The 27965-nt window shown below is 39.9% G+C and overlaps 1 protein-coding gene across 5 annotated transcripts in view; it reads right to left on the bottom strand.

Annotated features, from left to right (window-relative positions):
* ARHGAP42 (Rho GTPase activating protein 42) overlaps positions 1 to 27965 on the bottom strand; it is a 378378-nt gene that overhangs the window by 137437 nt on the left and 212976 nt on the right. For all 5 annotated transcript variants that reach the window (XM_073337948.1, XM_073337938.1, XM_073337919.1 and 2 more), the window contains 5 exons: positions 23903 to 24013; positions 11680 to 11784; positions 6431 to 6560; positions 2016 to 2116; positions 1142 to 1251 (listed from right to left, as the gene is read on the bottom strand). In XM_073337948.1, the coding sequence (XP_073194049.1) occupies positions 1142 to 1251; positions 2016 to 2116; positions 6431 to 6560; positions 11680 to 11784; positions 23903 to 24013 (557 nt within the window). The remainder of the gene's footprint in view (positions 1 to 1141; positions 1252 to 2015; positions 2117 to 6430; positions 6561 to 11679; positions 11785 to 23902; positions 24014 to 27965) is intronic.

Genomic DNA, 27965 nt, shown 5'->3' with positions numbered 1-27965 from the left:
TGGGTAGAAATAGATTTAACTTCCACATAATTCCTGGATAACTAGAAACTGTGGAAAAACCAATTTGAGAGAGACATGGAATGTGTGTGTGAGAGCGAGCGAGCACATTTTTTTTAGATATTAATCACATGGGCCAAAATTCTAAAATTAGCCTCCTTAATAGAATCATAGCACTGGAAGGGCGCTCGAGAGGTCATCTAGTCCAGTCCCCTGCCCTCAAGGCAGGACTAAGTATTATCTAGACCATCCCTGACAGGTGTTTGTCCAACCTGCTCTTAAAAATCCCCAATGATGGAGATTCCACAACCTCCCTAGGCAATTTATTCCAGTGCTTAACCATTCTGACAGTTAGGAAGTTTTTCCTAATGTCCAACCCAAACTGCCCTTGCTGCAGTTTAAGCCCATTGCTTCTTGTCTTATCCTCAGAGGTTAAGAAGAAACAATTTTTCTTCCTTCTCCTTGTAACAACCTTTTATGTACTTGAAAACTGTTATCATGTCCCCTCTTAGTCTTCTCTTCTCCAGACTAAACAAACCCAATTTTTTCAATCTTCCTTCATAGGTCATATTTCCTAGACCTTTAATAATTTTTGTTGCTCTTCTCTGGACTTTCTCCAGTTTGTCCACATCTTTCCTGAAATGTGCTGCCCTGAACTAGATACAATACTCCAGTTGAAGCCTAATCAGCGTGGAGTAGAGCGGAAGAATTACTTCTCATGTCTTGCTTACAATACTCCTGCTAATACATCCCAGAATGAGGTTTGCTTTTTTTGCAACAGCATTATACTGTTGAATCATATTTAGCTTGTGATCCACTATGGCCCCCAGATCCCTTTCCGCAGTACTCCTTCCTAGGCAGTCATTTCTCATTTTGTATGTGTGCAACTGATTGTTCATTCCTAAGTAGAGTATTGCACTATAAGGTTTCCAAAAAACATATATGTCTATCCAACATGGTTAATTGTGCATGGATAATACACACATGTAGTGTTATTTGCTTTATAGTCAGAAAAATAGGTTCTGAGCAATTAGGAGCACACATTTGAAATTTTGGCTTTATATGCACATAGTTATTAAGTAAATATATTTACATACACTTTATTAAATAAATAATAATAATCTTTAAAAAAAGAACCTCAAACCTTTCAGATACTTCAATATCAAAACAGAAACGTTTGTCAATTGAATCAGTCTTTCTCCGGATACAGGATTTTAGCTTGAATATTTCTGGTGAGCTTGTGACAAGGCCATTCTGTAAGACATACAAAAAAAGAAAATCAGCATGCAAAGACTCTACATTCATAAAATAAGGCCCTGATCCTGTGAATATTTTCACACAGGCTTAAACCCCTCTACTCTGCTTAAATTTAAGCATGTATATAATTGCTTGCAGGGCTTAAAATTATACAAGCACATTATTCAATCATTTTCTCTCTGTCATATATATACTGAAAGAGACAAAATTACTTAATGTACTTTCTCACATAATTGTTTACCATTCTTCAGACAGTTCAACATAATATATTTAATAAAATGTCTAATTGTGAAAGTTTGCTTTGAAAACTCTCTCTAAGTAAAACTATTGGTATTTATCAAGTCATAAGAACATAAGAACGTAAGTCTGAAAATGTATCTACATATTTAGATCTGATAGGATTAAATGTCAATCAACTTTTAAGGAATAAAAATGGGGATGTCTAACTCATATTTCTGTGCTAAGTATGGTCGTTTTCTTACCTGTTCGGAGATACCACAGAAAACGATGATATTGTATTTAGCATGTAAATGAGTGATGGAAAAAGTAGATATTTTCATTTGAAATACTTACTATGACCTTTATTTTCATAAGTAAAAACATTTGTTAATCATCTTGTTGATCCATGACAGAGGGCATTCTGTTTACCCTAACATTCCTAATATATTATTTTTTCCTCATAAATACATTGAGTGGATACTATAAAATACACAAGCTGGATCTGATGTATATTCTAAGAGATATGTCAAGATAATACTCACCACTTTCCCACCAGACTTTGTTTCAGCTCCACTCATTGTAAATGTTTTTGTCCCTTTATCGTAAGTACAGTAATGTTTTACCCAGGTAAATCCCAGGGGTCCTAGATGAAAGAAATGTAACATTTTTTTTAAATGTGGACATTTTACCACAATTTTATCATATTCTGGATACATGGAGAGGTCTGGTGTAAGTGCCTGAGCACAGGATGAGGAGTCAAACTCCCCTGCTCTACTTCAGGCTCTAACGCTGACTCATTCCTGAACCTTAGACATTTCATTTAGGTCTAATTTTGAAGTGCCTCAATTTTGGGCTGCCCAATTTAAAACTCTGAGGGTTGGGTTTTCCCTATTGGCGGAATGGAGAGAGTTCAGAGCCTAACAAGTTACACTCTGTATGGTATGTGTATGTAAAGAGACTTCAATCATCTCTGCCTTGGGGGTATTGTTAAAGATTTCACCACTGGGAAAAGAGCAGCAGCATTCATTCCATTCTTCCTCGGAATGGTCCTTATCTGCTGAAAGGATGGTTGAACTTGATCACAAGGATGGTTGGTTGACTTGAACACATGAATCATGAAATCAGGGCACATTTCCCTAGAGTTCCTTTCTCAGTTCTCAAGAGTGCTTGCCAAAGACACTGCTTGGGAGTTGAGAATATCATGAATTATCAATCTTCAAGAAAAGCTGCCATGACAAACTTAACTCTAGTAGGTGGTTTCCATTTCGGGGATGTCTTTGCAAAGGAAGGGTTAGAAATATTGTTCTTTGTAAAAGGAAAGCACAAATTAGTATTGGCACATACGGGGTAAACTGCCAAATTGTCTGCAAACTGATAACTGCATGGACTCAAACAGAACCACTAAGCAATGACCCTAGGGCCTCATAGGAATATTGTTCAGTACAGCTATGCATGTCTGCCCAATGAATAGGGCCTGATTTTATAACTTAGCCTAAAGAAGTCACCTCCAGCATCACCGTGATTCTTAATCCTATCCGGAGGCACTGCTTCATTACTGCCTTAGGGTACTTCTTCACTGAAGAGATAGTCTGATCTCTTATCCAGGACATCAAACACCCCAAGCCCATCCCACTCATCCCACACACAAAACCGTTTCACAGGAGTTTAATGATGCTTTCAACCAAGGCCAGCTGGTATGGCTGTGGGTGTGGGTTGGAGCCCAGGTTTTGCTTTCACACACTTAGGCCAGTGACCTACCCACTTTGCAATGAAGATGCAGATTAGATCACTTGAATGCAGATAGCTTTGCAATGTCCAATTCCCAGAAGGACAGACAAGTCTGCCCACAATTCAATGGGAAAAAAATCAGAATGACTCAGCCCACTGAAGCACAAAGAACCATGGAATATACCCCCAGAAGTCCTAGCAACGCACACGGGGGGCAGGAGGAGGGGGAAGGAGAGCAGCCAACCCATGCTAACTCTGTAGTGGAGACGAATCCTCAGAGGGAAGAATGCTACCTGCTTAGTAATCAGAGACACTTCCTGTAGGATCTACATGAACTTCTGACACCTCTCATCAAAATATTGTGCTTGATGGGGATTGCAAAATCTAGTGGGACACATGCACACACACATGGTGCCCTGATTACTAAGTGAATTAGAAAATAAGAACAGGTCAGATAGCATTGTGGAACCATGTGTGTAACTCCAATTAATTTCAGTGGAAGTTGCTGGGCATATGGAGGGCAGAATATGACCCTTTGCTTTTTAAATTCAATGTGCATCAGGCAGGACACATGATTTTGTTTTTAAATTAGGATAATTGCTAAAGTAAAGATTGTTAGGTTGGTTGTTTTAACTGAAAAAACTAACATTTAACTCCTGAAATCATAGATGTTAAAAGAAAATAAAAAACACAGTAATTTTGTTCCAGTTACTATGGATTTGTTTTGTAAATGCACCCATCCACAAATGCAGCAATATGTTCAAAGGCTACACCAGTCAACTCAATCAGATGTTTGACAATCTATGTATCTAACCATGCAAATTTACATGGCCTGCCATACAAGTGTGCCAAGAGAATGCTGTCTCTCTCATTTGTATTTCACAGGCAAGTATTAAGCTGAGTCAGCAGCAGATCAAACAGAAAAAAAAAGTTGGCTGTTTTACTTCTGAACTATAAACACATTCTTATGGTGCTTTTACCACATTTTTTATATTGTCAGCATTTTCACCAACTTTCAAGTTATATCAGAAAGGGGAAAATTTTCAAACCATTTTAAGGCACCTACAGAAGGTCTGATATTGAAAGGTGCAGACCACCTGCAGCTCTCATTCATGTCGACCATAGTTGGAGATGTTTAGCATCTCTGAATATCAGGCCACTTGTGTTTGAGTGGGTAAGTATGTCTTTACAGAGGCAAGTACTTGGCACCCAGCTTTGAAATTTTAGCCCAACATGCCTGATTTGTGACATTATACTTGTTATTTATAACCCACTGTCCATGTGAATACAATCCATTTTAAATCCAATTTTATTTTATCCTGGCATCTTCTACTATCAAAACTTTGTTCTGAGGGACACCTAGTGCTCCTTTTCTCCAACCCATACTCACCCTGCTATTTCTACAATACATTTGTTAGAGCATTTTACAAATTTGCTTTTTGGGAAAAATTAAATAACTCATTGTTTCATAGTCCAACAGTATCTATTACCTCTTGTGTGGTATTAGCAATAAACGTATATAGTTTTACATTCAGGAGTGGCAAATATTAACCAAACTAACTTCTGGACAGCATACGTAACTGGTTGTGGGACACTAAAGCCAGCATGATAAGGAAATAAACAATTAGCACCTTCATCTCTGAGGCAGAGATTACAGACCTTCTGACTTTTCCCCAAAATAAACTAATGATCCAATCCTTTGTCAGTGAGAGGATGTCAAGTTGGCTTCTCACCATTTAATGAAACACTTCATGTGCCTGACATTTCACTCCTTTCTTGGTCTTCCATTAATAATGCCCGGTGTAGTTTCCACTTAACACTGGTTTTTATTATTATTTTTCAATTAAAGAGTACATGCTCTGCTCAAACCTCATCAATGCTACCGCTACGGCTGCTAAAAATCTGCAAGGTTAAATAAGAACAGAACAACGGCTCTCTCCTTTTTGCTCATATATGTTAATAAGAGTTAAGGCCAAGATTTCAGTGGGAAGGTCAATTATCTAGAACACTCTACAATCCCTTGAAAGGGTTCTGGAAAGGCAGCTATCCTCATGACAATCTATACTAATCTTTGGGTAAGACCAGGTACGATACAGGAGATTCTAAAGCCAGATGCCAAGTATTTTAATGTTAGACTCAGAAATTACGAATGAGTCAAAATTGGATTTGTATTCAAATAAATACCAGCATTTTATCATGATCTGTATTTGCTAGAACACCAAACTTGCATGCACACATACACATCTCAAACAAGGTCTCCCTACTTCTCCAGCTTCAGCCAGACCCTCATCAAACAGAGCACTGCGTAGCACACAGGATTGAAATTGCCTCACTAAGGGGTTACAATGAACGTGGTGCAGCTCACTCAGCCAGGTTGTTTACATTTGATTAGCTCTGAACAGTGCTATTTGATACTGTAGATCACATACAGCTTTTAATCTCTCTTCTGTCCTCAGTGTTTGGTATCCAGGGCTGTTCACTCTTTCAGTTTGGATCAAACTGTTCTATGGTTCATTTCATGAGGTCTCTGATTCTACTTCTTCTTCACATTGTGAAGTATTGGTTGACTCCTCTCAGTGTTCTTTGTTAAGTCCATTAACTTTTTATTCTATTTGTTTAACCCCTTTGGACTCTGCTTAATTCCAATGGCTTTTCTTATCACTTGCATATAGATGAGCTATAAATCTATACCTCTTTATCAGGGTTCTCCAGTTACCTTTGTTTTTGTATTTCATGTTGTTTCTCTCACATATGAAATTGGAAGATATACTTTATTTTGCTTCTAAGTCTTTACACCTTAAACTTTGCCCCCAACTGGCTCATGGATTGGACACTGAGTTGCTTCCTAGAACTCCTTGATCACCCTATATCTGTGAGGATCTGCTAGAGGCACTGGACCATTTGGGAGGCATAAGGCTGCGAACTTTCAAGAGACAGAAGTGGTGGCAGGGGGTCACCTGAGGCATGTGAGAGCACTGAGAGTCTGTCAGTTTTAAAGAGAAAGGCCTCTAACAAATCAGGATACTTTTTTTTCCAGGTTGTGATTAGTTGGGGCCAGATAGCTCCTGGGAGAGTTCCCTGTGGGCCAGTCTGACCTTAAATATAAACAAAGCAACAAAACAGACATGAAACCTACCTTACTCTGAACAATTTACTTGCCATCCCCTAAAAGCTGAAATGCAATAAGGCAATCTTCAAATACTGGTTGTACACTGATGTAATTACTCACGTTTCTCCTGGACATAGAGATAGCCTTCCATTGTCCATTGACTGGGTGGCTGGTAATCCTGGTTGGCAGATTTCATTCTCTGCATCAGTCTCTCTACTTCCTGCCTGGTACTTTCAAAATTATTTCGTGTCTAAGGAAAATAAAAAGAGCAAAATCATACTAGTAACATACTATTTCTGCAGTATCTAAGACTATAAGTATAGGTGTTATTACTACCTGTAGTACTACACTGGAATATGCTACTACATTCACATTTAAACAAACAGGGATGCTGCTCCAAAGGAAACTAAGTTACTAAGCCTAGACATACCCTATCCTCATTAATATGCTTTTAAAATGATGTCAGTGGATCACTACAAACCTTGACTTAAACCCACAAAAGTCAAGGAAATTCAGAGTGTCTAGATCAGTGGCTCTCAACCTTTCCAGACTACTGTATCCCTTTCAGGAGTCTGATTTTTCTTGCGTCCCCCCAAGTTTCACCTCACTTAAAAACTTCCAAAATCGTACATGAAAATACAAAAGTGTCACAGCACACTATTACTAAAACATTGCTTCCTTTCTCATTTTTACAATATAATTATAAAATAAATCAAATGGAATATAAATATTGTTCTTACATTTCAGTGTATAGTATACAGAGCTGTATAAACAAGTCATTTTATGAAATTTTAGTTTGTACTGATTTTGCTAGTGCTTTTTATGTAGCCTGTTGTAAAACTAAGTAAATATCTAGATGAGTTGATGTACCCCCTGGAAGATCTCTGTGTACCCCCAGAGATACATGCACCCCTGGTTGAGAACCACTGTGCTAGACTTCAATGATAGTACACTCAATATCTTGCAAGATCTAGTCCTATCTGGTCAAAATATACAATCAGATATTTGCATATTTGTGAAAATTACACCTTATTCCTGCAGCAAATTTTAAAAGATCAGTAAAAATAATCCTAATCCTAGTATTTAACTGGTATATACTGCTTTATATTTTCATGTACCAAAATTAATTAATTAATCTCACAGGGTTCCTGTGAAGTAGGAACAGTATGTACTAAATCAGGGGTCAGCAGCCTTTCAGAAGTGGTGTGCCCAGTTCTTTATTTATTCACTCTAATTTAAGGTTTCACGTGCCAGTAATGCATTTTAATGTATTTAGAAGGTCTCTTTCTGTAAATCTATAATATATAACTAAACTATTGTTCTATGCAAAGTAAATAAGGTTTTTAAAATCTTTAAGAAGCTTCATTTAAAATTAAATTAAAATGCAGAGCCCCCCGGATTGGTGGCCAGGACCTGGGCAGTGTGAGTGTCACTGAAAATCAGCTCATGTGCCGCCTTTGGGACGCATGCCATAGGTTGCCTACCCCTGTACTAAACTAAAGCTAAAATTTACTTAGCCCATGTCTGTACAGCACTTTGAAGATGTAAAGCACTGTTAGTACTTATTGGAGCTCATGCTACTGTAATTAGAAAACAATATGTGATTTAATTGACAAAAAAAAATTAAGACACATACATTCATGGCTTAAAGCATTAGTATAATCATATGCAGGTTGAAGCGCTCCTCTGTGAGGGAAACTGTGTTTAGCCAGGTAGTGAATCTAAAGAGGCAAGGTTCCTCCGAGAACTTTTAACGAACACTTCTTCCTAGGGAGACCAAGCGCCCAACCCAAACTCCACTGAAGTCATTGGAAGTCTTGCCATTGACTTCAATGGGCTTTGCATCAGGGCCCCTGTGTCCCTGAAACAAGGAAGGACCCTGTTTTCAGTGCTCATCCATGTGTCGCTGCTGCTATTTTTTTTTTAAACCAAGACAGCGTTTTGTCTCAATTCTTGTAAAACCAAGCAGAGTGGCCACCTGAAGGAAGTGGCTGGCAAGCTGAGCCAGTGAAACTGACATCAGGCTGGGTGAGAACATGTGGACAGCAGGAAAGGGCTGTTACATATTATTGCTGTCCTGCCCTCTATCAGGTCACCCAATGAACAACCCAGCCTTCCTATCTTTAAAAAAGGGAAGGAGGAGGATCCTGGGAACTACAGGCCAGTCAGCCTCACCTCAGTCCCTGGAAAAATCATGGAGCAGGTCCTCAAAGAACCAATCCTGAAGCACTTACATGAGAGGAAAGTGATCAGGAACAGTCAGCATGGATTCACCAAGGGAAGGTCATGCCTGACTAATCTAATCGCCTTCTATGATGAGATTACTGGTTCTGTGGATGAAGGGAAAGCAGTGGATGTATTGTTTCTTGACTTTAGCAAAGCTTTTGACACGGTCTCCCACAGTATTCTTGTCAGCAAGTTAAAGAAGTATGGGCTGGATGAATGCCCTAAGGTGGGTAGAAAGTTGGCTAGATTGTCGGGCTCAACGGGTAGTGATCAATGGCTCCATGTCTAGTTGGCAGCCGGTGTCAACTGGAGTGCCCCAAGGGTCGGTCCTGGGGCCGGTTTTGTTCAATATCTTCATAAATGATCTGGAGGATGGTGTGGATTGCACTCAGCAAATTTGCGGATGATACTAAACTGGGAGGAGTGGTAGATACGCTGGAGGGCAGGGATAGGATACAGAGGGACCTAGACAAATTGGAGGATTGGGCCAAAAGAAATCTGATGAGGTTCAATAAGGATAAGTGCAGGGTCCTGCACTTAGGACGGAAGAACCCAATGCACAGCTACAGACTAGGGACCGAATGGCTAGGCAGCAGTTCTGCAGAAAAGGACCTAGGGGTTACAGTGGACAAGAAGCTGGATATGAGTCAGCAGTGTGCCCTTGTTGCCAAGAAGGCCAATGGCATTTTGGGATGCATAAGTAGGGGCATAGCGAGCAGATCGCGGGATGTGATCGTCCCCCTCTATTCGACATTGGTGAGGCCTCTTCTGGAGTACTGTGTCCAGTTTTGGGCCCCACACTACAAGAAGGATGTGGATAAATTGGAAAGAGTCCAGCGAAGGACAACAAAAATGATTAGGGGTCTGGAACACATGACTTATGAGGAGAGGCTGAGGGAACTGGGATTGTTTAGTCTGCAGAAGAGAAGAATGAGGGGGGATTTGATAGCTGCTTTCAACTACCTGAGAGGTGGTTCCAGAGAGGATGGTTCTAGACTATTCTCAGTGGTAGAAGAGGACAGGACAAGGAGTAACGGTCTCAAGTTGCAGCGGGGGAGGTTTAGGTTGGATATTAGGAAAAACTTTTTCACTAGGAGGGTGGTGAAACACTGGAATGCGTTACCTAGGGAGGTGGTAGAATCTCCTTCTTTGAAGTTTTTAAGGTCAGGCTTGACAAAGCACTGGCTGGGATGATTTAATTGGGGATTGGTCCTGCTTTGAGCAGGGGGTTGGACTAGATGACCTCCTGAGGTCCCTTCCAACCCTGATATTCTATGATTCTATGATTCCCTCATGCAGAAAGTGTGATTCAAGTTCTGTCTGAGACTGGGCACTGCTGTGAGTGATGAGTCTACAGGTAGCTCAGTCGATTCAAGCTTCTGCTGAACTCTTCTGCATTGCAGGTGAATACTGGCCTGTGGAAGGGGCTATTAGAGGAAAGAAGAAAAGGGGGAAAAAGAGGCAGACAAAGGATAGAGTGGATGTGACAGAGTGACAAATGTGGCAGAGAGGATGATGGAGAGATAGCAGGGCAAAAGGTAGCGAGGGAAGATGAAAGAAGCAGGAAAGAGGAAAACAAAAAGAGAGAAAACTAAAGCATTGAAAATATAAGACAAAGGAGTGGACCCCTTTTTTTCTCCTTCAGTTCCTCATCTCCTGAGAGCTTCCTATATGCCTTCCTGATCACCACCACACACAACTAATTTCCCCGCTCTCTCCTGCAGGAAAACCATCTTCATTTTCTGCATTTTCTGTTCATCACTCTTTTGCTTACATCATTTTAAGTTTCTAGCTTTTGCATGTTTTTTTGGGGGGAGGGGGAATCAAAAAGGTTTCTTCTTTTCTCTGCCTGACTTAGAGCTATTGCCCTGCAGATGTCATCCCACAAACAATTTAGGAAAGGCATTAACAATTATTTAAACAAGAGAAAGAGATGAAAATGTTTTTACCTAACTGTGAAACAGGAGAAACAATTTAGTAATTCTGGTTCTCGTGGCACATTCACATAGAAGGAGTTAACACAGTCTCAATTTATATTTTCTCTCTTTGGTCCATAATCCTAGACCCAGATTGGTGGAGATCTCCCCTAGTTTAAACTATTTAAGTCATTGGACTGGAGTATGGGTATTTTCTCATCCCTGCAGTGAAGCAACAGTGACCCCTTGTGCCTTTAACCAAAAGTGGCAAATATACAATTTGGAAGAAGAAAAGAGTGTGAGACCTTGTGGACAGAGGGGGTTCTGTGTGCAGACCTGTGTGTGAAGTGAGGGCAGTGTTAGCGACCACCACTCTATGTCCTTGGACAATGCTCTCCCTGGGTTTCAGGATGGGAACAGGCATAAAGGAGGGTAGAAGGGTTGGGGCCATCAAACCTAAGAAGAATACATTAATACAGTCCAGGGCAAAACCACCTCCACACTGTGAAGTCCCTCACCAACTCTGTCCCTTAAGAGAGTGGTTGCAGGGGCAGCAGCTAGCGGTAAAAGTCCTATCAGCACATCTCTGTTGGAGCCATGGAGATCAGCAGTTGGCCTATAGGCTGCAGGTTTGGGAGAGGTGATCTCTCAGGTAACTAGAGCCAATCCCCTGGATGGTTTTCAGTATCAAGACAGAGACTTGGAAGAACACTCCGTATTAAATGGGGAGTCAGTACAGACAACAGACCTGGAGGACTAGTGGTTCATGGAAACCTGTGATGCTAGGCAGATGAACTGCTGCATTTGCACCACATGAAGCATTTTCAGGGTGTGTTCCTTCATTCCTGGACATACGCCCTGAGTCAGGAAAGCACCTGAGCACGTGCTTAAGTGCATCTCTATTCAAGACAACTTAAATATGAACTTAAAGTGTGAGCTTAAGTGGTGTCCTGTAGAGGGATACATTTGTGAATGGAGGAGACCGTAGTTGCACTAGTCAAGCCTGGAGATCATGGATCAAACATCTGACAACTGATTTTCAAAGATTTCTGGTGGAAAGAAACTTGATGCCATACCTTTCATTCAGCAAACACCTTTCAATTATTCATATTTTTTAATTTATGTTCATAAACATTTCAAGATTTAGTGTTGCAATAAAGCATTTCTACTCTTTTATTTTGAAATTCAATTAGCTAAGAAATCGTAGTAAATACTGTTCAAACTTACATTCTGCAAGTTGAATTGCAACTGTTGCTTGTATGGGGTAAACTCCTGGGCCAGCTCATATCCCTCATGGTAAAAAGTAAATAATCCCTGAAGAAATGCCAAAAGCTGAAAAGGTAAAATAAGGTGTTAATGTCAAAACATACATTACAAATATTAAGAACCAAAAATATCAAAACAGGCATTATAAATATTAATCATCAAAAATATAACAGAACACATGCTGATTTAGGAATGACATAAGAACATAAGAAGGGCCATATTGGGTGAGACTAAAGGTCCATCTAGCCCAGTATCCTGCCTTCCAACAGTGGCCAATGTCAGGTGCCCCAGTGGGAATAAACAGAACAGGTAATCAACAAGTGACCCATCCCCTGTCGCCCATTCCCAGCTTCTGAAAAACAGAGGCTAGGGACACTATCCCTGCTCATCCTGGCTAATAGCCATTTATGGACCTATCCTTCATGTTCTTTTTTGAACCCTGTTATAGTCTTGGCCTTCACAACATCCTCTGGCAAGGAATTCCACAGCTTGACTGTGCATTGTGTGAAAAAATACTTCCTTTTGTTTGTTTTAAACTTGCTGCCTATTAATTTCATTTGGTGATCCCTAGTTCTTGTGTTATGAGAAGGAGTAAATAACACTTCCTTATTTACTTTCTCCACACCAGTCATGATTTTATAGACCTCTATTAAATCCCCCCATAGTCATCTTTTTTCCAAGCTGAAAAGTCCCAGTCTTTTTAATCTCTCCTCAGATAGCCCCTAATCATTTTTGTTGCCCTTTTCTGAACCTTTTCCAATTCCAATATATCTTTTTTGAGATGGGGCGATCACATCTGCACACAGAAAAAATTATTAACTGCAAAGGAAAAAAGTCATTTCAAAGCACAACTGACCCATTGTCCTTATAATTACAGGTGAATCTTAAGATGCTGGAAAACAAAAAATAAGGATGCCTTATTTGTTGATCTCCTCTTATTAGCAAAACTATGATCTTAATACTTTTGGAGCCCATACTTGCATTCCTGGAACACCCAAAACTCTCATCACTTTCAATGGCAGGTTTGCATGAGCAAGGAATGCAAACTTTCAAAGTTCAAGGGATTTTTGTTTTGTTTTGAATCTATGACAATTCGGAACATTTTTCCACCTTCCTCATTCCAAAATCTCCATCTATGACCTATTTTCTCCAGACGAGAGTCTTGAAAATAAGTTTTGGACAGCTTCATAACCGAAATGAATACAAAAAGTTCCAGACCACTTCTTCCTGCTCTAAAGAACAAAATATAAACTCTGATGAACTTCAGTTGGTATGTCTTTTACAGCTTCCAGTAAAAAAAATTAAATCTGTATCAAGACTGGAAATGTTTTTTGTCATTTACTTTTTTTTTTTTAATTAACATTTAAGCAGGAATGAGTGCCGCTGAAGTTTTTGAAAGACTCATTTTGGTCCTTTAATGAATATTCTCCTGCCATCTATTTATGTTTAAAAGCCTTGTATTTAGGTTGATGTTTTTATATTGTGGCTATTGATAATAAAAAGAGGATGACTGCTGATGATGCAGCAAGTTATATTACTATTAAACAATTTATAGCTATTTTTTCTTGTGGCATATGGCATAATTTAGTTTACTGTAATTATCTAAACATAAGAGCCTGAAAATGAAAGCACTATAGATACAAAGTATTATTAGTACTATTATTATAATTATAATTATGTTTGACATACAAGTCAAATCTACAATAAGGATGTTTTCCACTTGGATACAAAATTGAAAAGGCAGAAATCAAATGCTTAATGTATTTTTTTCTTTATTTATGCTAGCAATCCCACAGATTATGAAAAATGAAACATTTTAAAAGTACCGATTTCATCATTTGTGCAATTTATGTAATATTTTTTGCACTTCTCTCACCTGGGATATTGACTCTAGATTGTTCTGTCTCATTGGCTTGTTTCATGTGCCAACAGAGTACTGCGTTCTAGGGTGGCAAACAATGCAAATATCTGAAATAAAGCTGCTGCTGAGGATGATACTTTGTAGAGACCCCATGACCGAAAAAATCCCTCAATGCCCACTGGTAGAGGGCCCACTATACTGTAACTCATATCAGGCTGGGCACACTCTCTACCCCCAACACGTGTTGTCGTGATATGTATCTAAACAGTGTCTTGTAATGTTTCATACGTAAACTGGTGACATGCTGGTCCTGAAAAATCACTGTGATGTGCGTACTGGTTGGGTACAAAGAGTTATGTATGTGTGCCAACATAGGTTCTTAAAATATGTTTGGGAGGCAGTGCATATGTACCCACACACCTTCTGGGTATGGTGTTCAGTCCCATCTAGTGGCACCAAAACCACTTAGAGAGAGTTAAATGAGTCTGCTCTACAGCCTTAGGTAATAGCCAGTTGGCTTTTAGCTCATGCTGCAGAGGCTCATGCACTAAGCTCCAGAGGTCCCTGGTTTGATGACCCCATCAGTGTTACACATATATTGAGCCTGCCCTAGACAAGGAATGTGGATTGCCTTGTCTGATTGGCTGAATACAGGCAGAGGACAATGAAAGTATATTTGCATATAAGGTAAAAAAAAGCAATCAAGCTAATGGAGGAAGGAGCTTAGAGAGCTCACCAGACGTCAGAGTCTGCACCCCAGGAAACCTTCCTGGTTTCTGAGGCAGAGACAATGGTCTTTGGGTAATATAAGGGGAACAAAGAGACATTTTAGTTATCCACCACTTAGGGGACAGAGGATACAACACGGTCTGAGCCTGTGAAAGTTGAATCCCCTGGCCTGGAGGGCTAGAGATGCTGGTAACTTGATGTAAGAAAGACAACTGCTTAGGCAAAGACAGTAAATTCCTAAAATTAAGTTTGAGTGGCTAGAAAGCATGTTTTGTTTTGCTTGTAACCAGTTCTCTCTCTTTTTCTCTTTCTTAGTATCACTTTAAACTCTGTTCTTTATTAAACTTATGCTTGTTTTATTGCAGAACCCCCTCGGCGCTGTGTATTAAAGTGAAGTGTGAGTCGTCAGCTAACTTAACAGGCTGGTGTGTGCACTATCTACTTGGAGGCAGCAAACTTCAGAGTGTGTCACAGTGAGAGGAACTGAACACTGCAGACACACATCTCCAGGGAACTCGGTATCTGGGGTTCACTGATTGCTACCTGCAAGACAAGGTTTAAACTGGCAGAGTCTCAAGCAGTTTGCTAGTGAGGTAGACAGACTAGTGTGGCAGTCTAATCACCAGCAAAGCTCTCACCTGTTGAGACAGAGGGGTAACACTGTGGCTTAAAGTTCTAGGTGTCCTGGGCAGAACATCACAGGCCTTTCAATCTGGGGCTCTCAAAACACTTTACAGACAACAATTCATTAAGTTTCACAATGCTCTTTTGTAGGTCAGTAAGTATTATTATCCCCAGGGGGAAACTGAGGAAAAGAAATAAAGAGCTCAAGGTTGCACAGCAAGCCAGCAGCAGAGTTTTGGAACATAAAATAGGCCTCTTGAGCATTAAGCTTTTTTAACACCTTATGTTTATTTTACATATATGGCTCTGAATTACATGGCAATGTCCATTTTAAAGCAACTGCAGATTACACTTCCAAGAGGAAAGATCCTCAGCTGGTGTATAATCGTCATATCTTCATTGACTTCAACTGGGCTATTACAAGTTATACCACCTAAGGATATTCTTTGCAATTTTCTCTTTATTAGAGGTTTTGCAAATAAAATATGACAATTTCTCAGAAAAAATAAGAGATCTATCCAAGATCTGAGAATTGACATTGACTAGGGAATTTTTAAATTTCTGTTTTCCTCACCTAAAATATTTTTAGGACATCTTTTGTTTTAAAGCTACTCTGTAAAATTTCTTTTTAATGTGATAAACCAGAATTAGAAGAATGCACTCTATGCTTATAGTGGGCTTTCTTAAATGACTAACCTATAAAAAAAAAGGCACTGAACCCTTCTTGCTGTGTCAGTTTATACATTTTTTAAAGATAAGTTTAAGACCTGTTTGTGAAGAACACTCACTTTTGGCTGTTTAATCTATAGCTCTGGAAAAGATACAGAAAAAAAAAATTCACACAGCTTATTTCCATTTCCATTTTTTTTTTTTTGTCTTCATTTTCCCTAATACAAAAGATTTTTGTTAAGGTTTGAGCGTATTGTAAAATGAGAAAAAAATAACTGGCACTAGATGGCAGCAAAGTTGAATTTATAAGAAAGGATAACATATCTGGATAAATATAAGAATAAAATGCTTTATGTTTTAGGTATGATGCATTAAGTTGTGTTTGTTTTCAAGTAACTATTCTTGAAGTGCGGCAGTTGTGCATTGCACGGGATCGGGCCTTGGGAATCTCTTGGCCAAGGGGTCCCCAAACACCCACCCCACCTACCCACCCCCCAAAAATGTTACCGTGTCTCTCTCACGTAGTCCCCAGGGTGATGTATTTCATGCCCTGTGTAGAAATCATGTGTACTGAGGATGCAAGTATGCATGTATGTAAACACCACTGATAGTGGAAAGAGACCCTGTTCTGTAATGCCCTTCCACAGCCCCTGCAGGAGAGACTATGGCATGGCCTAATTAGCACGGTGTTTGGAGAGCCAAAATTGAGGTGAAAAACTTTTGTCCCTGGCTCATGATTTTTGTGGCTTTTTGGTGGCTACTCACAAGCAGCACTATGTCAGAGTCTGGCTCATTCCATGTAAATGTAGAGAAAGCATTCTGAATGCGTTTTTTTTTAAAGATGATGTATTTTTCAAGGTGATCTGAATGTGTTAAGAAGTGATTGGTTTCACCAAATGTTACATACAATCCCCAATGTGTTTATATTCTCAATTTTCCAAGTGCAACAAGCACTTTTACTGCTACTTCACTCTGAATACCTCATCAGCCAGATCAATAGAGAAATCAGACTTGTACTCATTTAACACAATAATCTGTCTGCATGCTGCAAGAGCTGCAAGGATTTCAACAGAGAACTGAAATAGAATCCAAAGACTGTTTTGGCCTTTATTTATTTTTATGTAAAGTTTGTGACCCTGAGATTGCTTGGTCATTTCATTCTCACAGGAAGAAGATTGTACTTAGGTTTTGGACAGAAGAGGAATTTAACCTTTGTCCTGTAGTGCATCAGCCAAAAGGCACTGTCTCCTTACTTCCGTTTATTTATACATATAGAACGAAAAGGTATTTAGCTATCCAGTTTAAAATGAGTTTGGTGAATACCGTTGTGGGAAATGCAAAAAATATGGAATTTGTTTTTGAATTTTACTACTGTATCTAGACAAAATTTTTTTTTAATAAAAAAAACAGTATTTCAGATAGCTCAAGTTTATACAAGGCCATCATTTAAACATATGCAATTAGAATTAGTTTTATTTATTTATTTTTAAATCTTTGATGACTAGTTAATGATCCTATTTGTCACACTTCAGATAGGTCAGATTCTGATGATCTCTAAGGACCTGATCCTGCTCCATGGAAATCAGTGGAAGTTTTGCTGTCAAAAGAGGGAACAAGGTCCAGCTCTAAGCAAGCATTAAGAGAAGTCTAAAGTCAGCTTTCCATCAAACCAGTAAAAAGAAAAGGAGTACTTGTGGCACCTTAGAGACTAACCAATTTATCTGAGCATAAGCTTTTGAGAGCTACAGCTCACTTCATCGGATACATACTGTGGAAAGTATAGAAAATCGTTTTATACACACAAAGCATGAAAAAATGGGTGTTTCCCACTACAAAAGGTTTTCTCTCCCCCCACCCCACTCTCCTGCTGGTAATAGCTTATCTAAAGTGATCACTCTCCTTACAATGTGTATGATAATCAAGTTGGGCCATTTCCAGCAAAATCCAGGGTTTAACAAGAACATCTGAGGAAGGGGGTGGGAGGTAGGAAAAAACAAGGGGAAATAGGTTACCTTGCATAATGACTTAGCCACTCCCAGTCTCTATTCAGGCCTAAGTTAATTGTATCCAATTTGCAAATGAATTCCAATTCAGCAGTCTCTCGCTGGAGTCTAGTTTTGAAGTTTTTTTGTTGTAATATCACAACTTTCATGTCTGTAATCGCGTGACCAGAGAGATTGCAGTGTTCTCCAACTGGTTTATGAATGTTATAATTCTTGACATCTGATTTGTGTCCATTTATTCTTTTATGTAGAGACTGTTCAGTTTGACCAATGTACATGGCAGAGGGGCATTGCTGGCACATGATGGCAATATATCACATTGGTGGATGTGCAGGTGAACGAGCCTCTGATAGTGTGGCTGATGTTATTAGGCCCTGTGATGGTGTCCCCTGAATAGATATGTGGGCACAGTTGGCAATGGGCTTTGTTGCAAGGATAGGTTCCTGGGTTAGTGGTTCTGTTGTGTGGTATGTGGTTGCTGGTGAGTATTTGCTTCAAGTTGGGGGGCTGTCTGTAGGCAAGGACTGGCCTGTCTCCCAAGATTTGTGAGAGTGTTGGGTCATCCTTCAGGATAGGTTGTAGATCCTTAATAATGCGTTGGAGGGGTTTTAGTTGGGGGCTGAAGGTGATGGCTAGTGGCGTTCTGTGATTTTCTTTGTTAGGCCTGTCCTGTAGTAGGTGACTTCTGGGAACTCTTCTGGCTCTATCAATCTGTTTCTTCACTTCCGCAGGTGGGTATTGTAGTTGTAAGAATGCTTGATAGAGCTCTTGTAGGTGTTTGTCTCTGTCTGAGGGGTTGGAGCAAATGCGGTTGTATCGCAGAGCTTGGCTGTAGACGATGGATCGTGTGGTGTGGTCAGGGTGAAAGCTGGAGGCATGTAGGTAGGAATAGCGGTCAGTAGGTTTCCAGTATAGGGTGGTGTTTATGTGACCATCGTTTATTAGCACTGTAGTGTCCAGGAAGTGGATCTCTTGTGTGGACTGGACCAGGCTGAGGTTGATGGTGGAATGGAAATTGTTGAGATCATGGTGGAATTCATAGAATCATAGAATCATAGAATATCAGGGTTGGAAGGGACCCCTGAAGGTCATCTAGTCCAACCCCCTGCTCGAAGCAGGACCAATTCCCAGTTAAATCATCCCAGCCAGGGCTTTGTCAAACCTGACCTTAAAAACCTCTAAGGAAGGAGATTCTACCACCTCCCTAGGTAACGCTTTCCAGTGTTTCACCACCCTCTTAGTGAAAAAGTTTTTCCTAATATCCAATCTAAACCTCCCCCACTGCAACTTGAGACCATTACTCCTCGTTCTGTCATCTGCTACCATTGAGAACAGTCTAGAGCCATCCTCTTTGGAACCCCCCCTTTCAGGTAGTTGAAAGCAGCTATTAAATCCCCCCTCATTCTTCTCTTCTGCAGGCTAAACAATCCCAGCTCCCTCAGCCTCTCCTCTTAAGTCATGTGTTCTAGACCCCTAATCATTTTTGTTGCCCTTCGCTGGATTCTCTCCAATTTATCCACATCCTTCTTGTAGTGTGGGGCCCAAAACTGGACACCGTACTCCAGATGAAGCCTCACCAATGTCGAATAGAGGGGAACGATCACGTCCCTCGATCTGCTCGCTATGCCCCTACTTATACATCCCAAAATGCCGTTGGCCTTCTTGGCAACAAGGGCACACTGCTGACTCATACCCAGCTTCTCGTCCACTGTCACCCCTAGCTCCTTTTCCGCAGAACTGCTGCCTAGCCATTCGGTCCCTAGTCTGTAGCAGTGCATTGGGTTCTTCCGTCCTAAGTGCAGGACCCTGCACTTATCCTTATTGAACCTCATCAGATTTCTTTTGGCCCAATCCTCCAATTTGTCTAGGTCCTTCTGTATCCTATCCCTCCCCTCCAGCGTATCTACCACTCCTCCCAGTTTAGTATCATCCGCAAATTTGCTGAGAGTGCAATCCACACCATCCTCCAGATCATTTATGAAGATATTGAACAAAACCGGCCCCAGGACCGACCCTTGGGGCACTCCACTTGATACCAGCTGCCAACTAAACATGGAGCCATTGATCACTACCCGTTGAGCCCGACAATCTAGCCAGCTTTCTACCCACCTTATAGTGCAAGGGCTCAAGGGCTTCTTTTCCATGGGTCCAGATGATGAAGATATCATCAATATAGCGCAAGTAGAGTAGGGGCATTAGGGGACGAGAGCTGAGGAAGCGTTGTTCTAAGTCAGCCATAAAAATGTTGGCATACTGTGGGGCCATGCGGGTACCCATAGCTGTGCCGCTGGTTTGAAGGTATAAATTGTCCCCAAATGTAAAATAGTTATGGGTAAGGACAAAGTCACAAAGTTCAGCCACCAGGTTAGCCGTGACATTATCGGGGATAGTGTTCTTGACGGCTTGTAGTCCATCTTTGTGTGGAATGTTGGTGTAGAGGGCTTCTACATCCATAGTGGCCAGGATGGTGTTATCAGGAAGATCACCGATAGATTGTAGTTTCCTCAGGAAGTCAATGGTGTCTTGAAGGTAGCTGGGAGTGCTGGTAGCGTAGCTGGGAGTGCTGGTAGCTGAGGAGGGAGCCTACATAGCCAGACAATCCTGCTGTCAGGGTGCCAATGCCTGAGATGATGGGGTGCCCAGGATTTCCAGGTTTATGGATCTTGGGTAGTAGATAGAATATCCCAGGTCGGGGTTCCAGGGGTGTGTCTGTGCGGATTTGATCTTGTGCTTTTTCAGGGAGTTTCTTGAGCAAATGCTGTAGTTGCTTTTGGTAACCCTCAGTGGGATCAGAGGGTAATGGCTTGTATAAAGTGGTGTTGGAGAGCTGCCGAGCAGCCTCTTGTTCATATTCCGACCTATTCATGATGACAACAGCACCTCCTTTGTCAGTCTTTTTGATTATGATGTCAGAGTTGTTTCTGAGGCTGTGGATGGCATTGTGTTCTGCACGGCTGAGGTTGTGGGGCAAGTGATGCTGCTTTTCCACAATTTCAGCCCATGCACGTCGGCGGAAGCACTCTATGTAGAAGTCCAGTCTACTGTTTCGACCTTCAGGAGGAGTCCACCTGGAATCCTTCTTTTTGTAGTGTTGGTAGGGGGGGTCTCTGTGGATTAATAAGTTGTTCAGAGGTGTGTTGGAAATATTCCTTGAGTCGGAGACGTCGAAAATAGGATTCTAGGTCATCACAGAACTGTATCATGTTCGTGGGGGTGGAAGGAGATAGGACATGTCCCGAGATAGGACAGCTGCTTCTGCTGGGCTAAGAGTATAGCTGGATAGGTTAACAATATTGCTGGGTGGGTTGAGGGAACCATTGCTGTGGCCCCTTGTGGCATGTAGTATTTTAGAAAGTTTAGTGTCCTTTTTCTTCTGTAGAGAAGCAAAGTGTGTGTTGTAAATGGCTTGTCTAGTTTTAGTAAAGTCCAGCCACGAGGAAGTTTGTGTGGAAGGTTGGTTTTTTATGAGAGTATCAATTTTTGAGAGCTTATTCTTTATCTTTCCCTGTTGCTGTAGAGGATGTTGATCAGGTGGTTCCACAGTTTCTTTGAGAGCGCGTGGCACAAGCTGTCAGCACAGTCTGTGTGGTATGTAGATTGTAATGGATTTTTTACCTTCAGTCCTTATGGTACGATGTCCATCTGTTTGCATTTGGAAAGGAAGATGATGTCTCTCTCCTCACCTTTGAGTGCCTTCATTAAAGCTGTGCCGATGCAACATTTTAAATGTAGACTTGCCCCAAGTTTCCCAACATGCAGAAGAGCTCTGTGTAAGTTTAAAATCCTGTCTCTTTCACTAGCAGAAGCTAGTCCAATAAAAAATATTACTTTACCTCCCTTGTCTCTTCCAAAATCTAGTCAGCAAGACTTTTTCTTCATGCTTCTCAAATCTTTCCTAAAATCCCATTCTTACAGCCCCAATATGAAATGAGGGTGAAATCCTCGCTCTGATTTGCATCTTTCCTTACTCCTCCTATTTCGGTGTATGTTACATCCTCACTGATAGCAAGTCCATAATATAAATTATAAGTAAGGCTATGTTTTAGTCACGGGTATTTTTAGTTGCTGGATCGAGGTCCGTTAGTTTCTCACCAACATGCAAATATTCACTTTGAAATATATTCTCATCTCAAAATATATGAAGATAGGCACTTAGGGTAACTCTTCTTGGGGAGATTGGGAATTACAAATGAATTTCACTCTTGTTCACAATCTAGGACGATCCAAGGTTAGATACATTGGAAGATAGTGGGGTTGTTTGGGATAGACAGAAATGAGAGATCTGTGTTTGAGGATGCTCCTTTTGCACAAGAGATGCATTTCTGTCTTTGAGACATTTACCCAAAAACCATTTTGTCAAGGAAACTACAGATACACAAAACAATGCAGGGATATGCAACTGTTATCCCACCTCGAAAACAAAATGCTAACTAATATTGCTTGGTTATCTGCCAATAGGTAAGAAAAAAGAAAAGTGCACTGTCCAGTTGAAATGTTTCATGAAATCTGTGAGGTATCAGGATACTGTTATGTAGCAGGACAATCGCATAGTGAACAAATCTTTTATCTGTATTGTATGTGGTGGCTGTGATGGTGGGGTTGTGATGGTGGGGAACACTTCTGGCACTCATCCACATGATGTGGGCCAATATTTTCAGAACTAGTAGCCTACTGAATCCATGGGAACTATGGAGTGTCCAACATTTTAGATTATCAGGCCACGTAAGTCAAGATAATTAAAGACCTATGTATGTAGTGAACTTTAAGTGTGAAAGTAGTCCCACTGAGTTCAGTAGGCACTCTCATATGCATAAAATTAATTGCATACACAAAAGTCTTTCCAGGACTGGGGCTGAATTTAGGTGTCTAAGGGTAGGTATGCCCACACCTTGAATACTGAGTACAGATGTGGTCCCCTCATCTCAAAAAAGATATACTGGCATTAGAAAAGGTTCAGAAAAGGGCAACTAAAATGATTAGGGGTTTGGAACAGGTCCCATATGAGGAAAGATTAAAGGGGCTAGGACTTTACAGCTTGGAAAAGAGGAGACTAAGGGGGGATATGATAGAGGTCTATAAATCATGAGTGGGTTGGAGAAAGTGAATAAGGAAAAGTTATTTACTTGTTCCCATAATATAAGAACTAGGGGTCACCAAATGAAATTAATGGGTAGCAGGTTTAAAACAAATAAAAGGAAGTTCTTCTTCACTCAGTGCACAGTCAACCTGTGGAACTCCTTGCCTGAGGAGGTTGTGAGGGCTAGGACTATAACAGGGTTTAAAAGAGAACGGGATAAATTCATGGAAATTAATGGCTATTAGCCAGGATGGGTAAGGAATGGTGTCCCTAGCCTCTGTTTGTCAGAGGGTGGAGATGGATGGCAGGAGAGAGATCACTAGATCATCACCTCTTAGGTTCACTCCCTCTGGGGCACCTGGCATTGGCCACTGTTGGTAGACAGGATACTGTGCTGGATGGACCTTTGGTCTGACTCAGTATGGCCATTCTTATGTTCTTATGTATTCACTGCAATTTAAACCCCTCAGCTGGCCTGTATCAGCTGATTCAGGCTTGTGGGGTTCAGGCTAAGGGCTGTTTAGTTGCGGTGTAGACATTTGGGCTCGGACTAGGTGGTTCTAGAACCCTAGGGCTGGGGCCTGAGTTTGAATATCTACACTGCAATTAAACAGCCCCTTAGCCCAAGCCCCAGGAGCCTGAGTCAGCTTGCACTTTAAATATAGATTTATAAACTTAACTTCATAGTCCCAATTGTTAAAATCTTGGCACAACTTCTGCCAGTCACACAGTGGTCTCAGACATGTTCTGCTACAGACATTATATAACTTTACAAAAATACCTTAATAATTATAAAAATGAATTTTTAACGTCCTATTCATGTTATTTCATATGTAACTTAACAAAACTAAACATGAAGTAAACGTCATACTCTGAGCTCTTAAAGACTAATATGTTTGGAATTTTGAGCCAATTTTTATATTAGGAAATCTCTGTTACGTGTTGCCCAGACACAACCTTTTAAGTTCAGTCATTAAAATGTCATGCAGATTTCAAACTTATTTTATTTCACAATAGACATGAAAACTTTTGTGCAAGTCTTTAAGAATGGGGATAATGCCTAAGGAAAGAACGTTATGCCTGTTTGCTCATGAACTACTTTCAAGAACTCCTTTAATTAAAAAGAGATAAAAAAATAAGAACTTTAACCAAAATTTTCATCTTTAAATACAGTCACTGTAAATGTAGGTAAAGGAAGTGAAAAATAAATACAAAACTTACAGGTTCAACAAATTCAAACTTCTTTTTCTCCTGTACTTCTTGAATTTTGAACACATATTCTAATGACGCTTCATAAAAGTTTTGATGTTCTCTGTCAATCTGAGTATCTGCCTAAAAATAAAAATGAAGTACATTAAATTAATATTAATTTACGGTTATAACTAGCTCACTTCGGGTTTCCATTATTAACTATTTATTTAAGAGTCCCCTAAGTTCCAGTTTCCTGTTTTATTTTCCAGCCCTATATACTCTTATGCTCGTAACACAACCCTCATTTTGACAGAGAAGAGTAGGGATACTAGCAGTGGCTAGAAGAGGATGCTAAAAAATGATGAAATACTCTCCATCAGGAGCTAAGTAAAATGTTTCTACAATGCTCTCAGACCAGGGACCTGTGTCCCATGAGACCTCTAGAGAAGTCAATGTTTCTCTTCCTTTAACAACCAACCTTTCCATGAGGGCTGCATGAAATGTAATCAGAGACACTTTATTTGTCAACAGTTTAACTACTGAGCCATTTCAAAGTGAACTAGAATGAAATGTGGTACACAGTACAAGTCACCAGTCCAGACATTAGGTATTTGGTGAAGGACATCTAAACTGGCAAAAGTGCAAGGAACACAAAAGGATGACGAAAAGCAGTCAAGGACCAACTATGTGAGATTTAAAGCAAGGAACAGTATTATTTTGGGCATGCAAAAATGTGCTAGCTGCCATAGAAACACAAACAGAGACAGCCCCCTTTATTGTTTTGCAGTCTAAATGTAACAGGACACAACAGGCCAGGGTCATAAGTAGACAAAACAGAAAAGGAAAGGGAGAAAGAGGACAGGATAACAATAAAATCAGACAGTTCCTGAGTAAGACAAGGACAAATCAGGATGGTTGCATTAATTTAGGATAAAATCTTCAAACCTGAGTGCCTAAAGTAAGGCACCTACATACGTGGCTCCCCACCCAGAGCTGCTGAGCATTCATTAAGGTCAGTGGGAGTTGTGTGCGCTCAGCACTTCTGAAAATTAGGGCACTTATTTAGGTTACTAAACACAGATTTCGGGCCCTACGTTTAGACATCCAAGATTAAAAATTTTGGCTTTAGGGTTCCCCCAACCCTGCTCCTCTTTCCTTTTCTCTCCTCTCCTGGATTTATTCTATGTGAATTTTAGGAGAGCCTGGAGTGAAGCAAGGAAAGGTGGTTTGGGGGAAGGTGCTCCACACTTTCTGAGCATCATGGAAAAAGGTGCAGAGGAAGGAGTGGGACAAGAAAACAAAAAGGGGCATCAAAGCTGGTGTGCCTTGTTAAGATTCTCTTGAATATCATGTATGACTAATTCCTAGCACATTTCCCAGCATGAGCAGTTTCAAATGCCTTTTCCACATATTATCTCACAGAGAGAGAGGAAGAAAAAGAGAGGGATATGTTTTTAAACACAGAAATCTTGCAGCCTATCATTTCAGAACATGAATCAAGCTGTCTGAGAATATAAAAATATTTGACAGTTTTACACTTTCACAATAGCTAATTTTCATGTTTTAGTTTTCCCAATGTTTTACATAAAGTGTAGTGTGCAGTGTTTGCTGGAAATTTATGAGTATTGACTGCTACCATGGGTAGCAGGGATCGAACCTGGATACTCCAGCACCAAAGCAAAGGCTTCTGTCACTGGAAATAAAGAATTAACTCCACCAACTGATAAGAGTAGCAGGATCTTATCCTCCATGTAAACAAGCCATTAGAGGGAGACAGAACACATGCCCAGTTCCCATTTTAACTCCATTTTTTCAGTTATTCATAACTTTTGGGCTGAAATTGTCTATGTCTGACCCCAGCTCTAAGGGAATTTCTTTTTTTAACTGTGGAAACTTTCAGTAACATCAGTTCAGCCATTTCTGATTTATGGGAATATAAAAATAAGACATTTTCCTCTTATGTTCTGATTAAATTTGGAACTCAAATAACAAACGTATGTGAATCTAGAAAATTGTAGATGGCTTATTTTATAGGAACGGAAAGAATATTCATTTTTAAAGAAAACAGGTTTAGTATATTTTAAATCTTGTATTTGTACAATCAGTATTTGCCTTCAGTTAAAGATTCTGCCTATTAATAGCACTTCTAATTAATACTGCTTCAGGTAAGGCTGTGAATATCATCATTTAGTAGCATGGAGACATTTAACATTGAATCACTTCTACAGTACTCCATTAGCACTTGAAAGCAAAAATATTAGCTTTAATATTATTTTTAAAATGAATCAGTAGCATTTGTTCCTTTTTAGGCCTATAAAAACAGGAAATTAAATGCAAAAGCTAATGTTAAGGATAAGAATTCAAGCACTCAAAAGCCACGCAATTCCAGAAATTAAGGCTTTTACCACAAAATTAACTTGGCCATGTGGCATTTTTGTTGTATTTTCTATTACTGGTTTCCTTGATGAATCTAAAACTTAGTGTATTAATCACTATGTTACAAAAAGTATATAAAATAGGGTATATAGGGCATGCAATTTGGCAGAATTTAACCATGTGTTACAACTTTAGGGTATGATCCTGAAAACCTTAACTCAGGGGATTGCAGACAATGAAAATTTGCATAACATGGGCCTCAGTTTTTACTTTTGGTTGTATATTAATACAGTTTAATTTGGTTTTAGCAATGAGCTCTTTCAGGGCCCAATTCAGGAAAGCACTCAAGAACATGCTTTCCTCCATCCACAGAAAAGCACGTAAGCACATGTTTAACTTTATTGAAACTTAAGCATGTTTTGAAACACTGTCTAAAACTTGGGCCACAATGATCATTTGGGTATAGGGATCAAATTATACTTTCCAAAAGTCATCTTCTGTGAAGGCTGATGAGTCTGCTTGATCAATGAGCATTCGCAGTTGTACGAATCAATTAAGAAGTGGTTTATCTGAACTTTTCCAAGGCAGGAAAGATTTTCACACCTTTTTGTATGCCACTCACCTGATGGTAAAGAATGGCTTACTGTATGGTAAATTACAGAAGCAGCTTTTATGAGACAGTTAGAGTCAGTATTATTTTGACTGACTGGCAACAGCACTAGAATGTGCATCAGAACTCGATCTCTTCTTCCAGGATGGACATGCCTCCATATATGAGCATGATTCTGAAAGCTCAATTTCATGAATCTGCATTTAGTGATCAATGGGGGCTACCAAAATTGATGCTTGTAGCATTGATTCAGATCTATTCCTTTTTAATTCTGTAACTCTCATTTCTTTCCATAGGTTTTCTCATAGGGATAGTAAAAAAAATTGTTCACCGTGGCTTTTTGGTGTTTTTTACTGTGTGCAGTCTGTAAAAAGTATGTCAATAGTCTGTGTACTATTATGGAATGTGCTGCATATTATGACAAAAGTCAAACCCAAATGATCTTCATCTTACACGCTATTTGACAGTGGTAGCCCAAGGTCTGGCACAAAGAAGGATCTTTACTATGTGACTATAGCCCTGTAAATACAGATGTATGGAAAACACAGGCCTCTACTTGGATTAAGATGGAACATCAAATGCAGGGATCTGAAGTCTCTGGTGGCTGTATCTCTGCATTACAAATAAATAAATAACTTTGCAACCTACTTCATTTTAGGGAAATTGCATGTGGCCCTCTGGCTCACAGCTAGTGCCAACTTCAGCTTGGCCAAGTCTGGACAACAATGACTTGAGGTGATAATATTATCATCAAAACTAAACATATGCCCAATATTAAAATTGCACATTTTGAATCAAACTCAGAACAAGAAAAGCTGCCCCATTCTTTATCTAACTCCCCCACAACCAGTTTTTATAATTTAAATGCCTGATTCAACATTGTCCTTACTCCAGTTTTATGCTGGCGTAACTCCACTGATTTCAGTGCAGTTCTATCAACATTAATCTGGAGCAATGTAATGGTGAACTAGGCCCTATATGTTCTACAATCACGGCCTTTAGAAAGGTAGACTAACTAGCGTCCCTTATGAAATTCAATATCTAGGCATGAAGTGATTATTTAAGGACAGAGGGGAAAACTTTTACAGTGATTTTCCATTAATTTGT

This window comes from Lepidochelys kempii, chromosome 1, assembly GCF_965140265.1.
Source record: "Lepidochelys kempii isolate rLepKem1 chromosome 1, rLepKem1.hap2, whole genome shotgun sequence".
Taxonomy (NCBI): domain Eukaryota; kingdom Metazoa; phylum Chordata; order Testudines; family Cheloniidae; genus Lepidochelys; species Lepidochelys kempii.
Note: the sequence above shows the minus strand (reverse complement) of the source record. Positions and strands in the feature narration are given on the sequence as shown.